Here is a 13,257-nt window from a genome sequence, read left to right as displayed (position 1 = left end):
TCAGATGGTGTATGCTGCTTGTCTCGAGGAAGCGCAGCTGTCGTCACGTTACCTTAGTTTGTACTACTGTTCAAAAGTTTGGGCTCACTTTGAATTTTCCTTGTTTTTTCATGAAAACATAAACGTTTTCGGCTGTGCTAACAGAAGTTAGCCTTTTAAATGGCTGAATAGCAAACACAACAGGCCACTGGAACACAGGACAGATGTTTGCCAATAGTTGTCCATAAAACAGCATTTTTCTTATCTATTATCTACAGCAGTAACAACATTAGTGCCTACATTGTACTTCTGATCAGTTTGATATTATAAAATTAGCTAACTTTTGAACAGTAAGTGAGTTATGGATAAAAGCTTTTGGAAAATGAACAAAACTAAAAAAAAAAAAAAACTGCTATCTCCAAGATCAGGAAAAAACTCGCACACACAACCAGCTTCATTATTTTACATGGGAATTTGCATATTGTGATACACTATATTTCAATATAGGTAAAGTATTCTTGTTCATACCATTGCGTAGATTGCAGCCTTATTGCCCGGCCCCACTTCTCAATTCACAGGTTTAAAACTGAGCTCATTTAGTGACATGATGTTACAACCCATTCATGAGAATCAATGTGAAGCAGGGGGTTGACCTGGAGCTCATTGATATGTGATATGTGATGATGGTTGGGCCATTATGTGGTCATCTTTACAGTGTTGTGATAAGTTAAATATCCCAATTTAGTGCAGTAGTATGGAGGAGGCTCTTCAGTGGATCAACAAAAGCAAATGATGTGTATGTCATGTTACACATGTTACATATCCCTGATTGACTGATTAGATCTACAGTTTACGTGTTGTCAGCAGCAGCAGTGATTTTCTTACACTTCACTAAGTATTTAAATGCTTGAGCTTGGTCATGATTTCTTGGTAACTATCATGTTTGGTTTTTGAGTGGATTTTCAAAGCCAAGGTGCGTGTGGTAAGTTGCTGCAGAGAAAAGCTTCGTAAGAGGGAAAAAAAAAAAAAAGAAAGAAAGAAAGAGTCCGCACATATGTGAGCCCAAATGCAGGCACATCCTTTTAAACACACACAGACATGCGCGCACAGTATCTCGAGTCCAGATGGGAGCGGAGTGGATCAATACAAAGACAGTGGGTCTGGTTGATATCTCTGCTGAATTAGTATCTCTGCCTCGCTCTGTTCTCTGCCTTTTTTTCTCTTTTGGTCCGTCTTCCTGCGTTTTTCCCAGTTTGTTTTCTGCTGCTTCACTTTTTCTCTCTCCTTTCCCCCTTTTTTATCTTTCTCTCATTTTCTTCCTCTCTGTCTCGTCTGGATGCAAACGCATGCGCATGCACACACGCAGACACAGACAGACACACAGACGCACACACGCAGACACACACACACACACACACACACACACACGGGCAGACAGTAATGAACACTTCAAAATCCAAAGCATGATCTTCCTATGGCCTAGTTTTAAGAGCCTCCAATGTCATCCGAGCAAAAAATAGACTGACGGAAAACAATATTGAGATCTGTGGTAACAGAACTAGCCCAGAATCGGCAGAGGCGGGGATCACTTTGGCTCTTCTCAGTGTGGCAGTTTTGGCATGGATTTAGTCTGAAACCTCTAAATGAGTTAGATTTTTCTGGAGTAAAGCACAGTCCTTAGTGATGACCCAGGGGTCAGGGCACTCAAGTATAAGCGCTAACCAGATGCAGAGTCATACTACGGGCTGTCTGATCATTATTCAGAAGTTATCGTGTACGTAAGTATTCTGAGTTGTCCATGGATTTTGTTGTGTGTCTGCTCTTTGAGCTTTCTCAGTAACACTGTTAATTTGTGACAAAGTGATTATTTCTGAAAAGTATAAACAAGTTTGGTCCTGAAAAGATATTTTCAGTCATAAAGCACTGAGTTTGACCATTGGGATTTGGTTTTGGTTTATTCATGTTATATTACACATCAAACATGGAGTTTAAGAAGTGTTTGAATCAATTATATATATTTTTCTTTTCCACTGACATGTATATGTACAGCTTTGTATTAAACCTGTGTACGATATGTGAAGTGTGTGTCTGTAGCTTTGAGGATCTAAATCTAGCAAACACTGAAAGCTGGCATTAACTGCCTGGTGAGTCTTGTACCTATTTTCTCGTCAGCATGTGATGTGAAATCACAACTTTACCCATTTTAGACTGCAGCTTGTTCAGGCAAAGTTCTTGTAGGGTTTGCAGAAAGATGTGCTTATCCTAATCGATAAAGATGATTTTAAAATGCTCCATAGTCCTATATTTTGTTTTGTTTTGTTTTGTTTTGTTTTTTTCCTCTCTTTAATTTCTGAACCTGGTGAAAACATGGCAACATTTTACAATAAGTGTGCTCAAGAAACGCTGTGCATGGAGTTTTGTTTGGTTTGGATTGAACTAATTTCCTCCAGGTCAAACAGCACCGATTATGTGAAATCTAAAGCAGTAGACTGCACTCATGTTCCAGCCATACACAGCAAAGAGCAGGTTTAATAATTATCATATGTCATTTGCTTATGTGAGAGGCTAAATACAGTTGTTATTGATCCATCGGGTGGCCATCAGCCTATTGATCACTCTCTGACCTGATTGATGTGAGGTTTGGCTGCTTGGCTGATTGATTAAATGATAATTGCATGTATGTGTGTGTGTTCTCTGCAGGCGCGGCTGTGGAAGGAAAAGGAAAGGGACACCTGTGAAAGTCTTTGTTACACACACTGAGGAAGAGGCTGTGCCAGAAAACGGCTTCGGTCCAGGTGTGTATTTGTGTACATTATATCTGCCTGCCATATTCTTATAGCCATCAACTGTGTGTGTATGTGTGAATGGACGTGTGTGGTATGTGCATGTGCATCTGTCTGTGTGATTGGTATGGGGGTGGAGCGTGTGCAAGTGAGTGTGACCTACATTAGTGTGTGTATGAGTGTGTGCGTGCATGCTCTTCGCTACATATGTGCTGTGATGTGCACCTGTGTATGTGTGCAGGAGATGGGGTGATGACCTTTGTGTGGGGGGGTGTGTCCATACATACTTATATGTATGTATATATTTTATACTGACTGTTGCTGTGTTCTCAGGTGATCGTAAAGACGCAGCAGAGAATAAAGGACCCACACTGGACGGGCCTTTCTACAACACAGAGCCTGCTCCTCATCATAATTGGTGAGTGGTTCTGTTGCTTTATTGTTGTTTATTTACTGTGTTACATTTTGTGCATATATCAGTGTTGATGTAGGCTAATGCATTGTTAAACAGTTCCTGGAGGTGTGTCTAAGGCTGCGTCTTTCATTCAGCTATTGGATTTAGAAAATAATGAATGGTTACTGATCTTAACTCAACACTTGCGGACAGCTTTGTCTGAGAGCAGCACAGACTCTAAGCTCTCAAGACTCACTAACCCTTTGGGTTTTCATTTTAGCTATACAATCAAGCTGATTTATGTCACAACAATGCATTTGACTAGCTAAAATGATAGAAATTCAGCAGCAGTCTGTTAACCAGGATTAAGAATCGTTGTTTTAAAGCACTGGCACAAGCTCTGAATGGATTCTCAGTGTTTGCTTTACACTTGTTCTGCTGCAGTGGATCCTTACAGCAGAGTGAACCTCATAATTATGACAATTAGAAATTCAGTTCTGTCACTTCTGTATCTTGATTGAAAACAATCTGTGACATACACACAGCCAGTCAAAGAATTAGCATCTGTGTCAACCTTTAACCCTAAATTTGCTCTGTCCTCTTTACTCCCAGTGGTCAAATGGAGCAGGCTCATGACAAAGTTTCCATTGGATCAAAGACCAGCTCCTGCTCAGCCTCTACACCAGCTTCAGCTCCAGCTGTTTCTTCAGCTCCAACCCCAGTACCAGTCCCTGCTCCTGCTCCAGCCATGGCAGCTTCAGCCCAGGCTCCGTCTCTGACCCCTGCATCCACAGCTCCAGCTGCCCCGACACCCTCTGCTCCGGCCCCAACTGCAAGTTCCTTCCCTCCCTCCCCCAACTGCCGTATCCGAGAGGTCCACTGTGGCAGCCAGGTGCGGTTGGTCGTTATCGCCATCCGAGATATTACCAAGGGGGAGGAGATCACTGTGGACTACAGCCTGACTGAATGGGGAGAAAACCTGGTCAGTAACTTCAAAGACTTTTGCAATTTGGCTAAACCCATATTTTTACACTGTTAAACCAATTATTTGATGTGTACTGTGTTTTTTCCTTGCTTACACACTGAGAAATATAGACAACAGACAATGCTGCTCGAATGTAGTTTAGTTGGAGAAAATATTGTCAGCGGTTCAACAAATTAACAAGAAACATAAAAACTGACTCAACGGTCACTCGGGAAAATTTGAGTTGTGAAAGAGGAAAACATCTGTCTCTTCATCAACAGCAGCCTCAATAGATCAGAACTAAATGTATCCACAGGACATGATGTTTTAAGTGAGAAGAGCTTCTGACACTGGCTTTAGTTTTATGGTCTAATAAAGTTTAATTTGTGGAACCTCCCACAATCCCAGCCACAAATCCATTCGAATATGACAACATTTGAATCATATTTGGATCTTCATCAAGTCAAAATGTTTCCAAAAATTTCAAAATTGGATGTCACACCCATACATATCCATATCCAACAATATGCTGACGGGCTCTTTGATTGTAACAACTGTTCAGCGTTCTCACTAGCCCAGGGTGACAGACATCTCATAGCAATTAACATTTTAGTTGTTGTTTATGTTGCTGTCATTGCACTTTTTTTTTGTCTTTCAACCTGAACCACAACCTAATTTTAACCTTAAACCTTGTTGTTTTTCATGCCTGTTTTAGGCTACTTGGTCCTCATAAGTGTAGAACAGACTCAAACCCTGTGCATATCTCTGATGACTTCCGATAGGCAACCATATGTGTATTCACACACTGTTGATCAGCTTCACACGCTCACTGTCTGTCACGCACACACAGACATATTCACACTACCCACTGTGCATGCTACACACACACACACACAGCTAAGCAAGGCATGGGGTTACCATGGTGATGGCTGTGCTCCAGCTCTCTCTCTACCTACAGTATAGTGCTTTAGCAACAGTAACCATGGTTATCATAAGACATCTGTTGCTTAAATGGATCTCATTAGATCAGATCAATTTACTCAACAAAACTATTTAAGGAAATTAAATCCACAGCACTGAGAAACAGAGTTTTAAGTGCTAAAACTCCCCTATTTGAATAAGTTACATTTCATTACGACAAAGTATAAAAAACAACAAGTGCTGATTGATTTGCTTTGTTCTTAGTATTGATTTACAGCAGACGTCCATCTTTTCTTACTGATGAGACGTACAGTAGACAGTGTTTGGAACTATATCTTTTGTTTGGTTTGTTAGTGGGAAATTTGGCGTCCTTATCAGCCTCTGTGCTCACGATGAACTGTGGAGTCCTCCTGCTCTCTTGAGTGACGGCTTACACTGATTGTGATAGAAAACATTAATGATGAGTGTGCTGACTGTTTTAATGTGACTGCTCTGTGTCCCACAGGGTTTCCGTAGTACTGTGTCTCCAGCACAACACGAGTGCAACTCTGACACAGAGAACAACAACAATATCAAAAAGGTAAGACAAAAACACAACTTATTTCCTAAAAACATACAGTAAAACAATAGTTATATTTTACAATAAGATAAGACAATGTACTTTGACTACTACGTTTAATGTAACCTGCCACACAGCCAGTAAGGTGTGAATATTAGTTCAGATCTGGACTAGTTACTTTACTAAGATAGGTTTCATAATATTTTCTTGAATGCCAGCTGCAGTATAAATATCACCTTTTATTTTCTTTATAGCTTAAAGGTCAAAAAATGTGTAATTTAATGATATTCCACTCAGGTTTTGATACTATATATAATATTTATGTAGAATAAGATATGCAAATGTGAGTTTGCCACTGTGCTACTCTACGCCCAACAGGAGACAGATATTATACGAAGATCTACTAGTGAACATGGAGTTTTCTGCTGCCAGAGGAGGATATTCCCCACAGATGTTGGTCCAAAAAAACAAAAAACAAAAACCTAAATAAATTAAATAGAATATTCAGCAGGTGTCCAGAAACACAACTCCATGTCAAGAATGATGCTCCATTACTGTTAGACTTTAAAACCTAAAAGAAACAGAAATGTTATCTGTCGCCCTCAAGTGGCCAAAAAATATGTTATTGATGCTTTAAGATGCAATATCTCTAAATTTGATAGTTTTTGACAGCTATGAAGATGTATTCCTGTGTGAGCCTATTATGATAGTTAATTCTGCTCTGTGGTGTGCTGTTCATAACATTTATGCAGTAAAAAAGAACAACTGTAACAACTGTGTTGTTGATGTGGTTGTGATGCACCGCTGTGCCTGCAGGATGACACCTGTCTGAATGTGGGTGACTTCATTAATGTTAGAATCAACATAATCATTATCATCAAGTCTTTGTCCCCCTCGTCTGTATAAATCTTATAAATCTTATGTGTGTTTTATGATTTTCTGTATCATTCTCATTTGAAGTAAAACAGCATAAGTGACTGTAACCTTCATATGCTATGAGTCCATGTGCAGTGTGTCTGTCACACGCTAAATGGTCTAATTGTGAAATCATTGTAGTTATCAGACAATTCGCTGCAGATTTCCTTGCCAAAATTTTCTTATTGCTTTAAAATTGAATCTCTCTCCTCACTGTGAATGTAATTAGACTGACAAAAGTTAAACACACTTGCACAGTAAAGTCTACATGAAAATTTTACTGGTATAAATTGTGATGCTGCCACTAAGTGACACTGGTGACAGCTTTGAAGAACTAAAGTGAACTAAAAGCACCTCTAGGCAGCTGACAAAGAGACAGATAGATATAGAGCTTTAAGGTTTTACAATTATTACTTCCTTAAAAATTCAACTTAATAATTTCCTATAGCCATTTTATAATGAAGAAACTGTTATGACAATGAAAGTAATGAAATGTCAGTTCCAGAGAATAATTAAAGTATATACATTTGGCCACTGGTGATCAATAGGGGGTGCCAGGGGAATAAAGACTGCTCTGATTCTGGCAAGATCGTAAAGATCCAGGCAGGGAAATGATGCATAAATGACATCACTTACGACAGTGAGGCAAACAACAGATGATTGTCTTGGTGCATAACTTTCACTTTAATAAGATAAGAAAACCTTTATTTGTCTCACAATGGGGAAATTGCATTGTTGCAACAGCAAAGTGTAATTAATTGGGTATGTAAAGTATATGAAAATTGGCAATAAATAAATATAGTAGTGACTGCGGTGTATTGCACTGGTGGTTACAATACAATAGTAGTGCACATAATTACCACAGATAGATGCCAAATGTACAGTGTTAATGCACAATATTAAGTCAAAGTAGATAAAGTAAAGCAACCAAAAACTAACATATTCCCAACATCATGATATGCCTCCAACTGTTAATGGTTGATTAAAAAATTTACACTGAAATGATGAATAAGATGACAGCATGACACACAGTTTGAGTCATTGCATTTAGTTATTTGCTGCCACTTAAAACTATTTGGAAAGAACCTAACCTTCAGCACAAGAGAAAACCATTGTGTTAATACTAAAATGAAGTGATGGACGTGTTCTTTATTTTATGTCACTGTCCCTCACTTTCAGGAGGATGAGCCCCTCTCTCTGACAGCGCAGCAGCGCCAGCAACAGCAGCAGCAACAGCAGGAGTATGTCACCCCCTCTTGGTCCCTCTCCCCCTCTTCCTCCCCCATTTCCCACTCTGACGCCAGTGACTCGGATGCTGGAGATGAGGACAATGCCAGCCCTCGTGGGCGCGCACTACGTCGGCGCAAGAAACGTCGTGGAACTCCTTCAAAGAAAAAGGCCCCCCACCGGACCCCACCCAGACGCCCACCTGCAATCTCTCCTAATAGTGTTTCTCAACACAACAGCCCGCTTTCTTCATCTCACCCTCCAGCACAGTCCTCCCCTCCTTGCTCATCCTCCTCTTCTTCAGCTAAGCCTGTGTTCAAAGCTCCAGCTCCGCTAAGCTCCAACAGCACAAGCAATGTCAACACAAATGTCCCCAAAGGATCGGTGTCCATAGACTCCATGCGCCAAACCTGTGAGTACTGTGGGCGTCATTTCCGCTCACTGGGCCGCCACTTAGACAAACACCACGCCCACCAACCAGAAGTGTGTTCTGCCCTCGTCGAGCGCTACACCCAGATGCCCCGCCTGCATGCACAGAACACAAACCCCTCTCACACACACAATCAGCAGCACTTAAAGTCTTCACAGACCCGCGGTTCAGATCATCCACAGAGTGGTGCTCAGGACTTGTCGATGTCTCCACCCACTCTCACTGCAGCCAACCAGTCCCCCGCCTCCTCTGGAAGGCACGCTACCCCACCTGTGCTGACTCCTCCGAGAGGACAGAATGCTGTGCCCGTGTCTGTCTTAAAGAGAAGTCCACCCCCTGTGACTGTGACACAGTCCAAGAAGGGAACAGTGAGGAGGCCCAAGAAAGAAAGGCAGGAGGAGGAAGAGGATGAGGAGGAAGATGATGAAGAAGATGTGGAGGTTGTGGAGGTAAAGAGGTCCAAAGAGGAGCATGTGGAGATGGTTTGTCCTCAGTCTTTTAACAGCAAGCCGGCCAAAGAGATTGAACCATCAAAAGAAGAGGAAGTTGGAGAGGATGAGGAAGAAGAGGATGAGGAAGAGGAGAATGGAGTGATGGAGGTGGAAGATGAAAGTGGGACAGAGGAGAAGGACAAGGACTTGCTGAGGTAATTTGAGGACATAATTTGCTTTGGTGGCAGATTTGTTATTGGAATTAGTGTATAATATAATAAGTATAATAATAATAAGATTAGACATTTTTAAAATAATGATCACTCACTAAATAAAAAACTGACTTGCTCACACAGTGGTATCTTTTATCTAAAACGTTTGTGTGATACTGTAATAAATGAACTGACCTCTCACTGCCTCTCTCTTTTCAGTGGTTCAGGGCGTCACCACATGCTGCCCCTACTGTCGTCCTTGTCCTCTCTAGTGCTGTACCTGCGTCGCCTCCAGCACTCAGCCTTCTTGTCCCTGTCCCGGCAGCTGCAGTCAGCGGAGGCCTGGCGGCTTCTCTGCCACTCCAGTCTGGCTCTTCTAATCCTCTACAACCGACGACGTGAGTGTGAAGTCTCCAAGTTGTCCATTGCTGAATATCGTGCCCGCCTCACTCCACAGTGCCCCGTTCCTGTCCCACCTGGCGCCCCACCAGCTCTTACCCCGCTGGAGGCCTCCTTGTCACCTTTTGAGCGGCTGGTGCTTCCACATCTCCCACGAGTCGGGGTCCAGGGTAAACGTGGACGTGTGCAGCCCCTTATCCTTCCTCCTCACTGTGAGCCCTGCCTGGAGCTCCTCTTGCAGACAAGGCAGGATGTAGGAGTTGACCCTGCTAACCCGTATGTTTTTGCCAGGCCGTACCACTCCCCTGCCACACCACTGCGAGGCACTGACCTTCTCCGCAGCCTGGCCCGCTCTAGTGGTACCCGCAATCCGCGTGCCCTGACCCAGACCAGGGTCCGCCGCCAGGTAGCAATCCTAACACAGCTACTGCTTCTGGGAGAAGGAGAGGAGCCCGGGCAGCCGGGAGGCAGCGCTGTGGAGAGATTGGAGCATTTCCTCGAGAGGGAGTACCACGTGACTCAGAACTGTGCTGGAATTGGACAAGACCCAGGCCTGATGGGCAGAGTGGGCCGAGTTGTGCTGTGTGGCGAGAGGGATGGAGTGTTGTTCAGAGGAATGAGCCTGAACCACATCTGCCTGGAACTGGACGGTGAGATGGATGGTTGTACAAATGAGTGGGATTTATGTCTTATTCTGTTGTCCAAGACAGCCTGTGTCATTCCTTCTTCTATGGTGTCGAACAAATCGTTTGCGTGAATGGAGTTTTATGGGAAACCTAGAGATTCATGACAGAAGTTCTGGTTTTCTTTTCCTTTCCTATCATTTCCTTTCCTTTCCCACCTCCCTCTCCAGTTATGTCAGGAAACTCTGCGGATTCGTACTCAGAGGGAGAGTCTGAAGGTGAGCAGGTGAAGGAGAAGCCCGAGGTGCCCACCCCTGCCCCTACTCCGACACCTACACCTACCCTGCTGTACGTCAGGAAGGGCAAGAACAACGGACGTGTGGGACGACCCAAGAAGCTCAAGAACACCCATCCACCTGCTCCACCTCCTCCTCCACCTCCTCCACCTCCACCTGCTAACCGCAGGAGAGGCTCAGGTCAGGCAAAATCAGGTTTGTTTGGATATCAAATGTAAGAAACAAAAGGAAGGACAATAATGATCATTAGGTTGAAAGTGTGCGGTTAAAGAACGTTGCAGTCACGCTTTTGATTTTCCTAGAAAGAAAGATCAATAATATAATGAAGGAAAATAAAAAAGCACTACTAAGAGACTACAGAGGATAAAAACAAGAAAAAGTATGTAGAGTAAGCTTAGTTGTCTTGTCTCTCTGTGTGTCTGTGGATACAAGTTGGTATAATGAGCACAAAGAGAGAAGGGGAAAAAAAATCCTGTTGTTTGGTTTGTAAGATAGGCTGTATGAAGGTGAAGCACGAGGTGTACCAGTACATGTTTATCCCAGCAGGGAAGGTTTACTGGTTAAACACACTCTGCTGAGATCCCATTTAAAGAGGAAAAGAAGTTCTATCTGCTGCACCCAGTGCTCTCACCACCGATACTAGTTGTTGGGTGATGTACACAGATTTGTTATTGTAATGTGAGGATCATCTGCTTCTTAGAAGGTGCATTATTCTTCAGTAAGAGTTACTAGACCTGGCTTCTCTGAATAACCTGGTTACACAACTGCATGTAAATACAGTCTTACATGAGTTTTTATGTGAGCAGCATTGAGGGAATAGGCCTTTTAAAAGTTTCAGTACCCTGATGCTCAATGCGACAAGCTGTTAACACCCGACTCTGTAACTTCATTCATCTCTGGTCCCTTGCAGGGAAGCGGGGAGTCCTGAAACGCCCGTGGTCCGAGGCGGAGCGTGCAGCAGTTGAGGAGCACCTGACCCGAAACATCACAGAGCTCCGAGTGCCCGCCAAGGCTGACTGTGAGCGCTGCTTGCAGCAATGCCCCCTGCTGGTCAACAACCATCGTGACTGGCGAGCCATCAAGTTCTACTGTCACAACCGCATTCAGCTGCTGAAGAAAAACCAGCGGCGTGAAAGCCAGCCCCAACCCCTCACTGTGTGTTGAGAGGGGAGAGTGTGTGTAGAGGAATGTGGAGGTGGCACAGTTGATCAGAGCAGACTCTCAAATGGTACCCTGCTGTCCAGGAAATGCACTAGTTTTGAGAGGACGTCGTCTGGTCACATGGCGTGTGTCTGAAATGGGCTCTAATTGGACATCTTATGGCATTTTATATTTACATTGGTCATGCAAGAACAGAAGTTTCAAAAAGTATTTGTGCTGCTTTACTTTAAGGTCTTAAAATTACACTAGCGTCTTTATGGTGCTCCTGGTTTTTAGATTAACAGTCCAGTCTTTTCAAAAACAGTGCACTTGGTCGGGTGCCGTTTGAGTCATGCCATCAGAAACTATAGCACTGGCCACAGCCTGTGTTATTGTATATGGACATTTTTTCCTCTTTCCTAAAGGAATGAACTAAGCTAAAATGTAAAAAAGAGAGGCAGTTGAGCCCTACAGTGTTGTTATATGAACGTCGTGAAGTAGCAGTATTTTATGCACTTGAAGACGTTAATAGGACAAATGGCCTTCACGCGGGCTACACATTTCTTAATAGTGGCTTTATAATTAGAGTAGACCTAACTACTGCTAACCTAGAAGAATAGCCAGACCTTTCATCAAACAAGCTAGGTCTTCTTTACATATAGCTGGCTGTGCAATTCTGACTATGTTTCATTATATTTGCACCTTAATTTACATGTAGGGTACTAGTTCATAAATGAGTTACGCTTTTGAAGTTACTATGACGCTTGTTTCTTTTAACTGAAATGAAACACATTACAATGTTTTTCTAGTTGTGGGTTTCATGAGCGAGACAATTAAATGGCCTCAGAATGTTGTAAATTTACCTTTTGGATACCTAAGATGTTTAGCTGAACCATAAAGACCAGAAACAGACTATTTAGAACTGAACCTGTTACGTTAGACTCTGATTCTCTTTCCCTTAAACAGTTATACTCGGATGTCAACAGCGACCAGTTTCCCCTAAGCTGTATGTTCATGTTTCCTAAGTTTTTTTTTTTTTTTTTTCTCTGCCTGCTGCACATCGATTATTCAGAGCAGTAAAAGGTGCTACAGGCCAATAAGCTGGATATCACTTTATATGTGGAGCGAAGATTTCCCAAGGTTGTTAAAAGTTTTTAAAAAGTGGGCATTTATCAGAGAAGTGATTGTTCTGTGTTGCCACGTTTGATGCATTGTCTGTGTTGTCTTTTCCAACGGCTAGAGCTCCTCCTGTCCTGTCCTTTCCCAGCCACACTACACAGTTTGCAGCTCCACCACATACTTGGTTTCTCTCCAGTGTTGCTGGAAATCTGTGTCCGTTGGACTAAAACCTCCATGAAACCTCAAGACAGATACTTGAAGTTATTTAAACCTTTTACAAAATCTTTATGTTCTTTCTTGCTCTAGCCTTGCCAGTTACATTGTACATAACAAATATATTATCATTATGCTAACTGGTTGTTTGTGCTAGACTATATGTAGCTTTTTCCCATTTCTGAGTTATTGCTATCTGTACATAATCCTATTTGTAAATACTCCTCAGAGAAACAAAGGAAAAACAAAATGTATGACATGCCTTGGTTATTGTGTTATGTTTTTTCTTTTTTTATAAATCTTATAAAATTTTAAAGCTCCATGTTTTGTGCTGTGGTTATTCAGTTTATTCAGTTTTGCAAACACATTTCCAAAAGGGAAATGTTCTGGTGAAAAGAGTGTAGTGATTTCTAATTTTACTTACATTTTTTAAATTGATGTTCTTCAGAGTTCGTTTCAAATAATGTTCCAAGGTTTTACTTGAACAGAACTGGTTTGTAAGAAGTGTTGTCTGACCAGCTGTTAAGAGTGAAAAAATAGATTAGGTTCAATTTCAATACATTTGTTGGGACAAAGACAACTTAAAGGATTATTCTCATATCATTATTTGCCTGTAGAAGATCAGATAACACTTGTTTATCTTCCGAAGAGG

General features: G+C 42.1%; 1 protein-coding gene across 2 annotated transcripts in view; it reads left to right on the top strand.

Moving 5' to 3' along the window:
* Positions 1-12,916, top strand: part of si:dkey-117m1.4 (serine/arginine repetitive matrix protein 1) — a 17,254-nt gene extending 4,338 nt beyond the window's left edge. The window contains exons 2-9 of one of the 2 annotated variants that reach the window (XM_026359992.1): positions 2,680-2,774; positions 3,096-3,180; positions 3,769-4,138; positions 5,547-5,621; positions 7,695-8,818; positions 9,035-9,864; positions 10,068-10,313; positions 11,044-12,916. In XM_026359992.1, coding sequence (XP_026215777.1) covers positions 2,680-2,774; positions 3,096-3,180; positions 3,769-4,138; positions 5,547-5,621; positions 7,695-8,818; positions 9,035-9,864; positions 10,068-10,313; positions 11,044-11,297 — 3,079 coding nt within the window. In that variant the 3' untranslated portion in view covers positions 11,298-12,916. Of the gene's footprint in view, positions 1-2,679; positions 2,775-3,095; positions 3,181-3,768; positions 4,139-5,546; positions 5,622-7,694; positions 8,819-9,034; positions 9,865-10,067; positions 10,329-11,043 lie in introns of both variants that reach the window. The other variant, XM_026359991.1, reaches the window with a different exon arrangement.
* Positions 12,917-13,257: the final 341 nt, after the last annotated feature.

This window comes from Anabas testudineus, chromosome 1, assembly GCF_900324465.2.
Source record: "Anabas testudineus chromosome 1, fAnaTes1.2, whole genome shotgun sequence".
Taxonomy (NCBI): Eukaryota; Metazoa; Chordata; class Actinopteri; order Anabantiformes; family Anabantidae; genus Anabas; species Anabas testudineus.
This window is presented reverse-complemented; position numbering and strand designations above follow the sequence as displayed.